General features: G+C 50.7%; 1 protein-coding gene across 1 annotated transcript; it reads left to right on the top strand.

Moving 5' to 3' along the window:
* Positions 1 to 6,237: 6,237 nt before the first annotated feature.
* LOC309830019 (keratin, type II cytoskeletal 5) lies at positions 6,238 to 12,369 on the top strand (the record flags this gene model as incomplete). The annotated part of the gene is made up of 9 exons (XM_082666295.1): positions 6,238 to 6,798; positions 7,383 to 7,597; positions 8,357 to 8,417; positions 8,528 to 8,623; positions 9,699 to 9,863; positions 10,228 to 10,353; positions 10,602 to 10,822; positions 11,599 to 11,630; positions 12,092 to 12,369. 9 exons carry the CDS (start codon positions 6,238 to 6,240, stop codon positions 12,367 to 12,369), a joined length of 1,755 nt encoding a protein of 584 aa, XP_082522421.1.
* Between the last annotated feature and the right edge of the window lie 2,507 nt (positions 12,370 to 14,876).

Here is a 14,876-nt window from a genome sequence, read left to right as displayed (position 1 = left end):
TTTCAGAGGATACGATTTGACTAGAGCCAGCAGAGAGCACTGCGGGGCTCTGAACCCTGGCAAACAGAGTGAGGTGTGAATTCTCACTCAGTGGGAGTAGGAGGTGGGGAGAGGGGCAGGGCAGAAAGTGGTTTCCATCAACAACTCCTCTTCCCATCTTTGGTCAGCGTCACAGCCTCTGGGACCTAGAGGCCTGGCACAGGCGAGGGCCCTGGGGAAGGGCCCTGGTGCTGACTTTGGCTGAGGCTGGTCTCGCCCTGAGTCTGGTCTTGCCCGGGAAAGACCGGCTCAGCGTCAGAAGCTGTCAGGGCTCTGGATGGAGGTGAGGTGGGAAGCAGTAAATTTGCATCATCCATAAGTGGCCTCATACACACAGGGCTCCTTCCACACTGGCCTGGGGAAGTGATTCTCTGAAGGGGGCCGACACACGCATCCTCGAGTGAGACACGTGTGGGCTCTTGCTAGGGTGCAGGCGAGGCAGCGCAGGGCAATGGCAGCACGTGGGACGGGCCCTGGCTTTGTCCTGGCTCTGACAGCAGCTTGCTGGGGGATTTGGGGTTAGGTCTTCCCTCTCTGAACTCAGCTTCCTCCTCTGGGAATGGGTTCCTGGTGGACACCTGGGCATGGATGGGCAGGGGGAGAGTGAAGGTAGGAATCAGAGTCAGAAGATTCACATAAGCAAGTATGGCCAAGGCTTGCCTGGAATGGCTTGTGGGAGCTGAGTTTTCCTGAAACCAAGTCAGGCAGGATTCCCTAAGCACACCTTGGCATGACCACCCCCCGTCACCAGGAGAGTGGTGTGGGTAAATCATCCTACTCCTGGCAGGACCCAGGCCTGTCCTCAGACCCTGCATCTCCCCCCGGGCCTGTCTTGTTCATGGCTGTACCCCGACTGTGGCTCAGTGCGTGGCACCCCACAACTGCTCAAAACACACGTGCTGGAAGAAGAAGTGATCAGATGATTGGTACACGTGTTCCCGTGCTCTTTCTTTTCTCAGGTGCCTTTGATGCTGTGTCTCTCTTGGAAAAACTAACCTGGTTCCATGAGCCCTGGACAGTGCCTGGTGGTCCCCAGTGGATGAGGGATGAGGCCAGCGGTCTGTGTACCTGGGGGATGTGCAGGAGCTGAGAGCACGTGCAGAGGGTGCAGCTAGGCTGGGAAGGCGACCATTTGCTTCTGGGACTGTCCAAACTCCAGGTGTGTTTCAGAAACCAGCCCTGGGAGGGATAACATCTCCAGCCTCTGCACTGTCGTCTCTTTCTTTTCTTCCCTATCGTATCATCATTGTCTACACTGAATCATGTCCCAGTGATTGGACCTCACCACCTGGGAGATGGAAACAAGCCTCGGTCCCCGCACCTTGCCCTACCTCGTCTGGATGAGGAAGTGGTACACCAGACACATACTCCAGGAGGGCAGCTCCCATGTCTACCTTCATCTCCTCATCCCTGGATGAGAAGTCACTAGTATGCTGGGGGTAGAGAAAGTACAGGAAGGAAAGAAAAAAAAAAAAACATGGGGGAGGTTAGGGATGTAAAAAAGTTTCCCGGCATGCCTCTGACCCTATAAGGATAGAAGCCTGGTATAAATGAATCATGTCCCTGCCTCTTCATTGTAGAGAAAGTCTGCGAATTCCTGGAGTACCAGCCATGCCCACACCCACGTGTAAGGAAAAAAGAAAAGGCCAAGAAAATGGTAAAAGCCCTTCTTTGCAATTTTAGATTCACAGATGTGGAGTTTGTAGGACAGGGCCTGGTATATGGTAAGTCCTATATGAGTGTTTATTAAAAGAAAAATAAAACCACCCTCCATGAGAAAGCAAAGCACAGAGGTTTTTGCTGTATGTTCCTTTTTTTAGTCCCTCTGACTAATTAAAGTGTTTGTTGATATCCAGTCCACAGTTTCAATCAACTGAGGGAGACTTTCAAAGACTTTGCTATGCCTTTGGCAAAATACCCTTCCGCTGAGGAAAGAACATTCCCCAGACTTGCAGGGACCTGTTGGAGGGAGGCTGAGAGCTCTGCTCTGTGGTTCTCGCACCACCAGTGCCAATCTCCAGCTCAGTCTGAGGGGTGGGGGCCAAGGCTGCTCCCCACAGCCCCCTACATGTTGGCCTCACCCTTCCAGTCAACCCCAGCCAGCTTGAAATTACCATTCCAGCCCCCACGGCCTCCTCCAACGAGCCCAGACCCCTTTCCTGCTGCGTCTCCCAGCCCCAGTGGGGGAAGCTGTGTTGAAAGCTGGGCTTTGTGTCTGGGACCCCAGTAATTCAAGGGCTAGATTAGGACCAAGACATGGCCTGGGGTGGGGGGTGGGCACGGGCTTTTGTACCTCTGCTGGGACCCACGATTTGTGTGAAGCCCTTGCACAAGAGAAGTCAACTCCAAAGGCCCCCTTGTCACCATGACCCAGATAATGGCAGCAGGGGACCCCTCCAAAGCCACTCCAAAGCCAAGACATAGTGGTTCCTTTACTTGTGGACATGTGCATTTCTACCCAGGTCTCTTCTCAGATGTGAGAGTCCTAGAGAGGCAGGTGGTACTTGCATCGACAAGGCAGCCTCTGCCAGATGTGGCTACATGAAGGAAGGGTGGTGGATCCTGCTCTCCCATCCGCAAAGGGGCCCGACTCCTCTCTGCCCCTGCAGTTCTGAGAATCCAGCATCTGAGATAAAAGCTGGGACACAGAGTTCCCTCTGGCTTTGGGTGGAGGTAGGAGAATTCTTCCCTCAATTCCTCCCTGAGGCTAGGGCTTTGTGAGGAGCTGCGAGGGCTGGCTCTGGGCTCCGTCCCCCATTCTGCTGGATCTGGCTCCGTAGCTAACCATCATCCAATGAATAGGTGACTCATGCCCCAACTATTGCTCCCCACTGTCTGTGCTGAACAAGCATGGGGTAGAAGGTCCGCAAAGACAGGGACAGTGCAGCTTTCTTTCTCTCCTGGAGGGGGACGTAGCTGCTGGGGCTGAGGGCTGGGGGAGAGGAATGAAGGGAAGTCCAAGGGATGAAGAGTCATGAACTCTGTCCTCAGAGGGTGCCCAGGCTAAAGGGGACAAGAGATCTGCTCTCTGGACTGGAAGCCAGGGACAGCAGCAGGTGGACAGGACCCTGGGACTTGGCATGGGGCTGGGGAGGGCCTCCCACAAAGACCTAGGGAAGGGAGATGACCTTATTCTGTCAGTTCAAGTCGAAACTGTTTGCTGAGCCCCATCAGTGTGTGCGGCTGGGCTGAGGGTGCGGCAAGGCGAGCCAGGTGTACTCCCTAACCTGGGGGAGTCTACTGTCTGGGGAAACCTAGAGGGCATGTGCCAAACCATCTCCCGTTAAATATGTCCATTCCATCGTCTTCTATGAAAGGCACACATATAGCGCTGGGGGATCCGTGGAGGGAGCTCTAGGCTGGGATCACAGGATTTGCCTAATCCTCGTCCCACGGTCACCTGGACCAATCCTACTCCCTGCCTGGTCTGTGAGGTGCGTCCCTGTGAACAAATGCTGCCCGTGTTCTACGTTCGCACACCTTATGAGGGAGGACAAGGCAGTTGCCCCTGTCCCCCTCTGACACGAAGACCAGCAGGGACAGCTGCTGCAGCTCCTTCAGTCCTGCACTTGCCTCTTGCTGATGAGGAAAATGATGCCTGGAGAAGCTAATTAACGTGTCCTGCCAAGCCTTGGTAACTCTCTCTGTGAGAATGCCTGGCAGAAAAGCTCGGCAAGCTCTGTGTAATCTCTCTTTTCCTGCCACGGTGAAATTCCAGGCTGGGGTGGGACTCTCCCACACCGTAGTGGTGCTGGGGCCTGGTTCCCCAGGGGAGCATCGCCACTATTTGTAGCCATCCGGGTCTGGCATTGTGGGAGGGGCTGCCCTGCCTGCTTGGGGGAGAGTTCCCACAGAGAGAGATGCTTTTCCCCGAGTGAGGAATCCAAATACTCCCAGCCACAGTGACTTGTCCCTGGCATCTGATCTGAGCTTGGCACACTCCAGCCACCCTCAGGCTGGCCAGAACGCATTCCTGTTCCACCGAGTCCTGCTCCTTCCTGAGAGGAGGAGGAATGGGGAGAAGCAAATGTTCTGGTGTCTTAGGAGGGTGGGGCTTCCCAAGGGCAGTGGAGACTAGATCCAGGATGTGTGTGTGTTGGTGTGGGTGGGCAGCGGGGGGACATACCCTGACAGTGACCTTCCATTGGAGAAAGAGGACTCGTGCTAGGAGTCCCCAGATCTGTTCTGTCAGGGGCTGAGAGTCTACCCATACGTCTCAGGGCCCCCAAGACACTCACGTCTGTTCTCTGAGAGGCAAGAAAGTGTTAAATTGACAAGCTCAGTAAAATGCATCTTTGAGTATCTCAGGAATCCTTCAGGGAGGGAGGCAACCAAACCTCACTGCCCAAGACCTGTAAGGCCAGCTCTGGCCATTGACCTGTCTGCCTGGATTTGCTCGTCCACTGCTTTCTCACCACAGCCTCTGATGAGCAATCACCTCTCGGCTGGTCTCCAGCGGCTCCGAGTCATTTTTCCATAGCCAGGGCTGCCTTGTGGCAAGCTGCAGGCCCCGACTAGGGATTCCTAAGCCACGGCTGGGTCCTCACTCCTTTACCCTTGAGGACGTACCTCCTTAGCCTCAAGGTTTCAAACCCACCCTCACCCTACCCCTTCCTCCAGCCCCAGCCCTGGGGTGCCCCCCGGCCCTGCCCACAGCTCTTAATGGCCGAGGCACTGCCTGAGAGTCCTGCTTCTGTTCTGGGGATGAAGAGATGTGAGCCCGCTCAGGTCTGCAGCCAAAAAGACGGGGTGTGATCTAAGACAGACACTTATAGAACCCAACCAGACCACTTGTCCTCCGTCTGGTACCATATAGCCGATCCGGACGAGCTTTGAAGAGGGGTCTTCCTGGGAGGTGGGACATGGGGGCTTTCTAAGACAACTTTAGCAGACTGTTAGGCCAGCTCTCTGGTCGCCCAAACCTGCCCCTTCTAGTCTCTCTGGCAGGACGATCCATAGATTTAGAATTCCTTTTCCATTCTCCAGGCCCTGAAGGAGGGTTCGGGCTGAAGCTCAAGAAAGCCCAGCAATTCCCGTTGCTTGGAACAGGGTGGTTCACTGGTTTAACAGAGCAGCCAACTCTCAACATGTTCCTAATGAGAATAGAAGCTCCTGTAGGTATGTGTTTGTGGTGGCCTTCAGCCTGTACCAACAGATACGATGACTCATTTCTTCCCTAGTGGAATCACTGAGGGCTTGCTGGGACACACCTGGGGTTCTGGGGAGCCGGCAGAGGAACTCCCCATGAAGAGAGACGTGACTGCCAGGCAGAGTCTCAGGACTTCGCAGGGAGGGCTATTGATTGCATGGGACACCTGGGTTTACTTAAACCCACAGGGTCCTGGCCAGGACAAAGAGCAAGGGAAAAGTTCAATGCCACAGAAAAGGCTGAATTAGGAGGCGTTGTGGAGGGATGGGTCTGCCCGTGCAGAGAACAAAGTGGGACAGACCTGGGGCTGGGGGTCTCCCACATACTCTGTTTCTGGAGCTTGGGGCTTGGGGAGTCTTTCTGGCCCGAACCTTGCAGGAGAGTCTGCCCAGTGGGCTCTGGGATAACTGCCTCCTCAAGGAAAGGAAATTTTGCAGTAGAGGACCGGAGTCAATTTTCCCCTCTGGCACAGAGCTGAGATATCAGGCCACACTTGGCTTTCCAAGGGCTGAAATCCCTGAAACAACCTCTCATTGGGGGAGTAAGCAAAGCAGACCACTGCCAGTGGGGGACTCGCTCTGTACCCCTAGTCTCCTGTTCATGGACAGTGTACACCATGCTGGGATGCTTGACATCCCTGGTCCTGGAAGGATCCTTCAGGACATTGGCCAAATGCCCCGTTGCTTCTTTGGGCTACTCACAGCCCTGGGCTCCCACAGTGAAGAGAGGTTTGCTGCCAAGACATCTGGGCTGCAAGGCAAGTTTATCCCTACCTGAGCAGAGCCTGCCAGGAAGAAAGTGTTTGCACCCCACACCGCTGTGCAGGTGTGCCGGTGAGCTCACAGCTGCCCTTCAGGCATGCCCAGCCCACTTAATCATTCACAGCTCAACAACTCTCTCGCCCAGCCCAGGTCTAGAGGATAAAAGGGTGGCTTGCCGCTCCTGGCCAACAGAGCCACCTTCTGCGTGCTCTCCTGCTCTGTTCTTTCTCTGCAGCACCTCCAGACCGCTAGTGCCCACTACTCTTGCTCCACTAGGAACAAGCCATCATGTCTCGCCAGTCGAGTGTGTCCTTCCGGAGCGGGGGCAACCGTAGCTTCAGCACCGCCTCTGCCATCACCCCGTCTGTCTCCCGCACCAGTTTCACCTCCGTGTCCCGGTCCGGGGGTGGGGGTGGAGGTGGCGGCTTTGGCAGGGTCAGCCTTGGGGGTGCTTACGGCACGGGCGGCTATGGCAGCCGGAGCCTCTACAACCTGGGGGGCTCCAAGAGGATCTCCATCAGCAGTAGCGGTGGTGGCTTCAGGAACCGAGGTTGTGCCACCGGTGCCGGAGGCGGCTATGGCTTTGGAGGTGGAGCTGGGGGTGGATTTGGTTTTGGCGGTGGAGCTGGTGGTGGCTTTGGGCTCAGTGGTGGAGCTGGCTTTGGTGGGGGATATGGGGGCTCTGGCTTCTCCGTCTGCCCCCCTGGAGGCATCCAAGAGGTCACCATCAACCAGAGTCTCCTGACTCCCCTCAACCTGCAAATCGACCCCAACATCCAGCGGGTCAGGACCGAGGAGCGGGAGCAGATCAAGACCCTCAACAACAGGTTCGCCTCCTTCATCGACAAGGTGAGCCATGATTTTTTGTGAAAAACCGCTATGAGTGTGGAATAAGTGCCAAAGAAAGTGGAAAGAGGGGCAATTTCCTGACTTTGTGCAAATATCTTCATAGTTTGCAGTTATGTTTTTCTCTTTGTTTCTGTGTCCTGGATTTGTGGCCTGCTTTCTTAATTAGACTGGCAGCTTGGAAGAGAAGGTCTTAATTCTTCCCCTTCAGAGATAAACACACAAGGGATCCTTGCTTACTGTTGGGCAGAGATATAGTCTGTGCTCCAGGTAACAGGGCTGATTGCACAGAAAGGTGGATGAATTCATTGGGCAGCAGCCCGAGTGCTTTTGCAGTCACCCCTACACCAGGCCACTCTCTGCCCAGCCGTGCCCAGTGCTATCTGTGCCCTGGAGAAGTGTCCTGTCTCCCCTAGAAGAGTGAGTTTAGATGCTTCACTCTGGACCTGCCCTCTGGGGCCCAGGTACAAGCACTGCCCATCATGGGAAGGTTTAGGGGGACAGAATGAGATGGGAGGAAAACTGGGAAATTGATCACTGAAACATGAAATCCAAGTTTGTCCATCTTCGAAATCCGTCCCCTCCAGGTGCGGTTCCTGGAGCAGCAGAACAAGGTCCTGGAAACCAAGTGGGCTCTGCTGCAGGAGCAGAGCACCAAGACCGTGAGGCAGAACCTGGAGCCTTTGTTTGAGCAGTACACCAACAATCTCAGGAGACAGCTGGATGGTATCCTGGGGGAGAGAGGCCGCCTGGACTCAGAGCTGAGAAACATGCAGGACTTGGTGGAAGACTTCAAGAACAAGTGAGTTGGGGTGGAGTGGAGACAAGGGCGGGTCTTGGCACCAGATGTACTTTATAACCAGACTACTGCTTATGCCTTTCCCAAGGGGTGAAAACATATACCTTCCATGGACACCTAAAGTACTGGAAAAAATCCAGGTCGGTGTTTAGAAAGTTCTAGCTGCAAGCTCAGTCTCTCTGCAAGGCACTTAGCCTCCAGCCAGAGTAACAAACTCAGCACCCTTGGTACCACCTAGTGGAAAAAGCAGTCATGTAATCCTTACTTTATGGGGCTTTTCTCCCCAATACACTCCAAGTACACAGCATTGGCTTTTTGATGGATTCCCCCCAAAGCAGGAACTGATGACGTAACCTAGTTTGGTGGCTCAAAGTATTTCTTTAGTCCTTATGAACCAGCAGCTGGGTTGCTAATATTTTGGTTTTTTTCAAAGGCTATGAAAGCTGAAAAAAAAAAGCATTAGAGAAATTGACTAGATGTGGAGTTGTAGAGAAACAGCATAGCTTTTCTACAGGAATGTTCTTGAAGCAACTGAATTATAGCAATAAAAGAATAGTTATCTGCTAGGCAATTATAGAGAAAACAGTACCCTAATGGGTAAGGACCTTGCCCAAAGACTCATGCTCCCACTGTCCCTCTCTCTCTGCCTATATGATGTGAGAAGCCCCTTTTGGCGGGAAAGCAGGCTCACAGTTGACTTTATGCAGTACAGACCCCAGGCCTCATCCTCTGATAAGCACTTCTCATCCTTTTTATCACCAGGTATGAAGATGAAATCAACAAGCGTACCACCGCTGAGAATGAGTTTGTGATGCTGAAGAAGGTATGTGGGTAGCAGCGAAACTGTTGCCTGTGGTTATGCTCACTTAAGGTATTGTTCATTTAAGTCAGGGCGGAAATGGGGTGCAGTGCCAACTATCCCTGTTTCTCTAGGATGTGGATGCCGCCTACATGAACAAGGTGGAACTAGAGGCCAAGGTCGAGGCACTGATGGATGAGATCAACTTCTTGAAGATGTTCTTTGAGGCAGTAAGAAATGCCCCCTATTTGGGACCCAGAGAGATGGTCACAGGGATTAGGGTCTCCAGGGTTAAGTGACTTTCAGTGGTTCGTAAGCTATGGGCACATTTTTGTCTTTCCTACTCCTTTAGTACTATTCACATTACTTAGTAAAGCCAATTCTTTTTTTTTAAGTCAAATTTAAAGCAAAAGAACTCTTCAGTAATCATTTTGCAGAGTGAGATTTAGAATGAGTTATTAGAGCCCCAGGTATACCTTTCCCAGCCACCTGCCCTTTCTGGAGTATCATTCCATCTTTGTTTACTCCCAGCATGACAGACCACACAACTAGATTCTTTTTTTTTCTTTCTTTCTTTTTTAACATCTTTATTGGAGTGTAATTGCTTTACATTGTTGAGTTAGTTGCTGCTGTATAACAAAGTAAATCAGCTATACGTATACATATATCCCCATATCCCATCCCTCTTGTGCCTCCCTCCCACCCTCCCTATCCCTCCCCTCTAGGTGGACACAAAGCACCGAGCTGATCTCCCTGTGCTATGCGGCTGCTTCCCACTAGCTATCTATTTTACATTTGGTAGTGTATATAAGTCCATGCCACTCTCTCACTTCGTCCCAGCTGACCCCTCCCCCTCCCCGTGTCCGCAAGTCCATTCTCCACGTCTGCATCTTTATTCCCGTCCTGCCCCTAGGTTCTTCAGAACCATTTTTTTTAGATTCCGTACATCTGTGTTAGCATACCATATTTGTTTTTCTCTTTCTGACTTACTCCACTCTGTATGACAGTCTCTAAGTCCATCCACCTCACTACAAATAACTCAATTTTGTTTAAAATAAGTTATGACCTAAGAAGATTCAAGTCTGAGAGGTTACACGGTAGGGGTTTCTTGATGTCCAGAGTTGTTAAATTAAACAAAAATAGATTTAGTAGTGACTTGGATTATTTCTTAACTGACCTAAGTTTTTTACGTAGGTGGTTATTCTTATCTTTCTCAAGTCGACATAGTACAATGAGTAGAAGATTAGAATGGACCTGTTATTAAATAACATGGACTCACATGACTAACTTGAAATCTCCCTGCAGGAGCTGTCCCAGATACAGACGCACATCTCAGACACGTCTGTGGTCCTGTCCATGGACAACAACCGCTGCCTGGACCTGGACAGCATCATCGCCGAGGTCAAGGCCCAGTACGAGGAGATCGCCAACCGCAGCCGCACAGAAGCCGAGTCCTGGTACCAGACCAAGGTGGGTGCTGTGGCGAATGTGCAAGTGTGTCCTAAGCGAGGGACGGACACGTGTCTAGGATTCCAGGCCATGACCAAATGCTAAGGATGTGGCTCCTGAGATTGGCTGAGGCCTACTGGGAGGAGTTATGGGAACAGTCATGCATGCATTTGCCACAAAAATTCAAGAACATTAAAGAGAATCTCACTGAGTTTCACACCAGTGTCTCTAGAAAAGCAAAGGCAAAAGCAAGTTATTGAAGACCAGCCCCGGGCACCCAGTAACTACACCACTTGCCACCTCTTGGTAGCTCCCACCTGTGAACCTGGGAAAGTGTTTCCATCCTCATATAAATGGACTCTTTCCTCTTTTCTGGTGGCATCAGTACGAGGAGCTGCAGCTGACTGCGGGCCGGCATGGCGACGATCTCCGCAACACCAAGCAAGAGATCTCCGAGATGAACAGGATGATCCAGAGGATGAGATCCGATATTGACAACGTCAAGAAGCAGGTAGGGAAAGAAGGCAGAGAAGGAGCCTGAGCTTTGAAAGGGAGACCTATTTTGTCTTAGTTTATGTTTTCTAAGTATACACACACATACACACACAGAACTGGAGCAAGGACCAGCATTTCAATATTCCACCATCCACCATGAGACCGGGACAAATGTGCTGGTTTCTCTCTGGTCTCTCAGAAAGAGACACTTGAGGCCCAGCTCAACCTCTAAAGTGTCCCTACTCTTCCTTCCTTCCTCTCTAGTGTTCCAACCTGCAGAACGCCGTCGCCGATGCAGAGCAGCGTGGGGAGCTGGCCCTCAAGGACGCCAGGAACAAGCTGTCCGGGCTGGAGGACGCCCTGCAGAAGGCCAAGCAGGACATGGCACGGCTACTGAAGGACTACCAGGAGCTCATGAACACCAAGCTGGCCCTGGACGTGGAGATCGCCACCTACAGGAAGCTGCTGGAGGGCGAGGAGTGCAGGTGCGTGACACGGCTGACATCACGAGCACACGATGGCCTCACATTTGATAAAATGGAGCTGCTTCTTCACTGCAGGGTGTCAAACACACACACAGGTGGCCACTCTCTTGTGCATGATGCTTATCCATCATTAATCAATGATCCAATCCAATCCAATCTGACACCTGGGCATACAGCTGACCTACACAATGTGACCTCAACTCACTTTCTGACCCTATTCCCACCACCAGTATTCTTGAATGCTGCCTCTCCTTCAAACAACCAAGCAACCCAGCAAATGTCTTCCCCATTCTTCAAGTGCTTCTTCCTTCAGGAAGCCTTTCATGATTACTCCATCTGAGTTAAATTCACCTGCCTTTGGATTCTCAAACTACTTGGGTTTTCTTCAATCTTCTGACACTGCCCACCACCTACGTCCTGTCTGAAGTATTTCTGTCCGGGCCAAGTCTTCTCACAGAATGTAAGCTCCTACAAGGCAAAAACTGCTTCCTACGTATTCACAGTTCCCACAGCCTCTTCCTCACGTTTTCCATATAATGGGTAGAGGACAGTGTGAATTATAAGCTTCCTTTGATAACCTGTTTCTAGATCAAGACCTCTTCCTTGGGAAGTCCCTCCAGAGAACTGTCTCTTTCTCTAATTTAAGCAGTTTTTCTGGCATGCGGTCTCCTTGCTCAGAAAACAAGTTCTAAACATGACTATGGGAGTTATCCATGCAGACTAATGCTGTCTTTGGGGGGAGTTTTTAACTCTTATTTCAATTTTTCCCCTTTTAGACTGAGTGAAGGAATTGGACCAGTCAACATCTGTAAGTAACTTTGAACAGGCATTAACAATGACGACAATATGGGGTACTTGACGCCAACTCAGAATCCTGCTATTTCTAGATGCCAGACACTCCCATCCCCAAAATGGTTATTTAATACACTTAGTGAGAAGCAGGTGGTGGAGGAGAAAGAACACAGTTTGAGACAGGAAGCAACGGGGCTCATTTCTTATCTCCTAAAGAGCAGGCCCTGTATCTCACCTGTCTTGGACCCTGTTCCCCTGCCTTGCCCTGACCCCCATCCCCTGATGACTTAGCACTGTCCCTTGCCTACTGTGTTCACCAGCTTTCTGTTAGGGATCTTCACTAAATGACTTAGCTCATCTGCTACTCTGTAAAAGGGGCCAAGTACAGTGCCGACACCAGCAGGATCAAATAAGTTAGATGCCTAGGCTCTAATCTGGCCGACTGGTCTCACCAGGTTCTCCCTCCTTTCTCCACAGCTTTTGTCACGAACACCGTCTCCTCTGCCTACGGCGGTGGCGGCAGCTTTGGCAGCGGCCTTGGCGGTGGTCTTGGCGGCGGCCTTGGCGGAGGCAGCAGCGGCTTCTACTCCAGCAGCAGCGGGGGCGCCGGCCTAGGCAGTGGGCTCGGTGCGGGGGGCTCCAGCTTCAGTGCGGGCAGTGGCCGAAGCCTGGGCTTTGGCAGTGGCGGGGGCAGCAGCTCCAATGTCAAGTTTGTCTCCACCACCTCCTCCTCCCGGAAGAGCTTCAAGAGCTAAGAGCCTGCAGCAGGTCACTATCTCCCAAGTGCAGAAGCCAGCCATGGCAACAGCCTCTTCTAGGTGGTGGTCCCAGCCAAGTTTTCTCTTTTTCTGGAGTCTAGTCGACCAAGTCTATCGCAGACCCACATTCTTTGGTTCATGAAAAGCCCAACCTCCAGTCTCTAGCCTTCTGTGTCCTGATTCTATGCTCTGCTTGCAGTTAGCCTTTGGATCTCTACAGCCTGGTCCTGGGTGACAGAAGAATCCAATGTTTTCCAGTATCAAAACCATCAAAACAGAGTCCCTACCCCAATTCCATCTGGCCTATCTCCAGAGTGTGTTCAATAAAATGCTTTTATAATATAAGCTGTTGGGAAGAATTGTTTTTTCAAGATCTACAGCCAACCTAGAGAACCCCTGCGGGTCCATCTGTCCAGGTGTGATTTGTTCCTTTGATGATTCACAGGGAGACAGAATGGCCTTGGAGGGAAAGTAGTCCTCGTGGGTGGTCTAGAGACTCCAGGAGGCATGAGAGGTGGATGCTAAATCCTCTAGAATGAAGCAGTCTCTAGAGGGCGTGAAGGGTAGGGTTCTTTGTTTCCCAGTTTGGACAGATTATAGAGCTGTTTGTTGGAGGGGGGCCCCAGTGAAGGGGGGCCAACTTGCAAGTAACGACATAATGTGCTTAAGTCAAATTTGTAAATAGGAATATGTTGCCTCAAAACCCCACAAAGGCCTAAAAGATATTGGGCCTGTTCTAATAATGTGGGTGCTGAGAGTGTCAATAGCTTATAGTTTCTTAACAGAGTCAGGGATGAAGTAGCCCTCGGATTAGCAAATAATTTCAAGAATTTAACGGAGGTGACCGGAACTTGCACTATGTGTTGGACAATGGCCCATCCTCTTTTTCTGAACTTCTTTGTGAGTCTTTGTTGGTCCTGAATGGGTATGTTTAATGAATCTTTTTGAAGAGGGACTTATCAATGCAATATCATACCTATGCTCCTGGGGAAAGTCAGATGCATTTAAGATCTTTCCTGCAAAGACTGTGTGTGATGGCAGGGCTGTTGAGGTACCTCACCAGCGTCTGGGTAGAGGTGGATTGTGCCCCTTCCGAGGTGAAAGCAAACTGTGATGGAGAGGCTGTTGCAATGGCTACTGAACAGAACATTATTAGCCAAATCCACAAGAGCAAAATATTTACCAGTTGCTGATTGAACAGAGTCAGCGATTTCAATCATATTGGATAGTGAGCCTTAACGGGAGTGACCATGGCATTAGGGTTGTGGTAATCCACTGCCAGGCACCTTTATTCTTTCCAAGTTTAAAAGTAGGCCAAATTGAGTTGTTGAATGGAGAAACAGTGGGCATAATCACCCCTTCTCTAAATATATTCCCTTTAATGGGTTTGACCTTTGAAGGCCCTGTTTTCATTTACATTGGGACATATTAACAATTTTAACTGGAGGAAGGTCCATGGAGTCCCATTGTGACAAGTCAATTTGTTAGTGTCAAGGATTTAATTTAATTTTAGTTTTGTTACTCACTGGATCAGTGTCCATGACCACTGTGAGATATACTGGCGGCGGGGGGGGGCAATGAATAGTATGCTCATGTGAAATTTAGGCAAGTCAGTAGTTCTGCTAATTAAGGTAAGGCATACTTGTTTGTTTTCTCTTTTGTGTTCAGTAACTCCCTCAAGATTACAGGGGGTACCTTGTTTAAATTTAGTGAGATCCCCAGTATAATATGAGCTCCAGTATGGATTAAGGCCATGAAGATTTGCCAATTGGTGTATTTCAGCAGACATTAAAGTTAATTCAGAACCTATGCAGTAGAGGTGCAAAGCCAATCCATACCCCTTTATATTTTTTTTATGTATAAATTCTTTCAGTAAATTTTGGATTTTCAATTGCATCGAATTGTGTTTAAGTTTCTTTTGTTTCCTCCCCCTGTTTCCAGGTTTCTTTCTTTTCTTGCTGCCTCACTCTGGTTCTCTCTCTCTATTTCTTCTTCCTTCCTCCCTTCTTTCCTTCCTTCCTTCCTTCCTTCCTCCCTCCCTCCCTCCCTTCTTTCCTCCCTTCCTCCCTCCCTCCTTTCCTTCCTTCCTCCCTCCCTCCCTCCCTTCTTTCCTCCCTTCCTCCCTCCCTCCTTTCCTTCCTTCCTCCCTCCCTCCCTCTCCCATGCCCCCTCTCTTTTCTAGGATTACTAGAATTACTTATGAGAGAGGAATTCTTGCTACTCTGCTCATATGTATAAATTTCTTCCTCCAGAAGGCCTCAAATCAGTATCATCAGGGTTTAAGGCCTCCCCCACAGAAATAGTTGAATTAACTCCTTAGTTGTGCCACAAGGGTGCCCTATGTGTCTTCCCCTATAACACTGAAGAAGAGGATCTCTTTTTGGCAACAGAGGCATAGGCAGCAGCAGCAGAAAAGCATTTTGTAGGGTTCTCATACACTATCTGCCTTTAAGAGTGTGACCTCAGTATGCTACAGAATGACTGCTTTTCCTCTCAATGAGTGA

This window comes from Grampus griseus, assembly GCF_964374135.1.
Source record: "Grampus griseus genome assembly, chromosome: 11".
NCBI classification, from domain to species: domain Eukaryota; kingdom Metazoa; phylum Chordata; class Mammalia; order Artiodactyla; family Delphinidae; genus Grampus; species Grampus griseus.
This window is presented reverse-complemented; position numbering and strand designations above follow the sequence as displayed.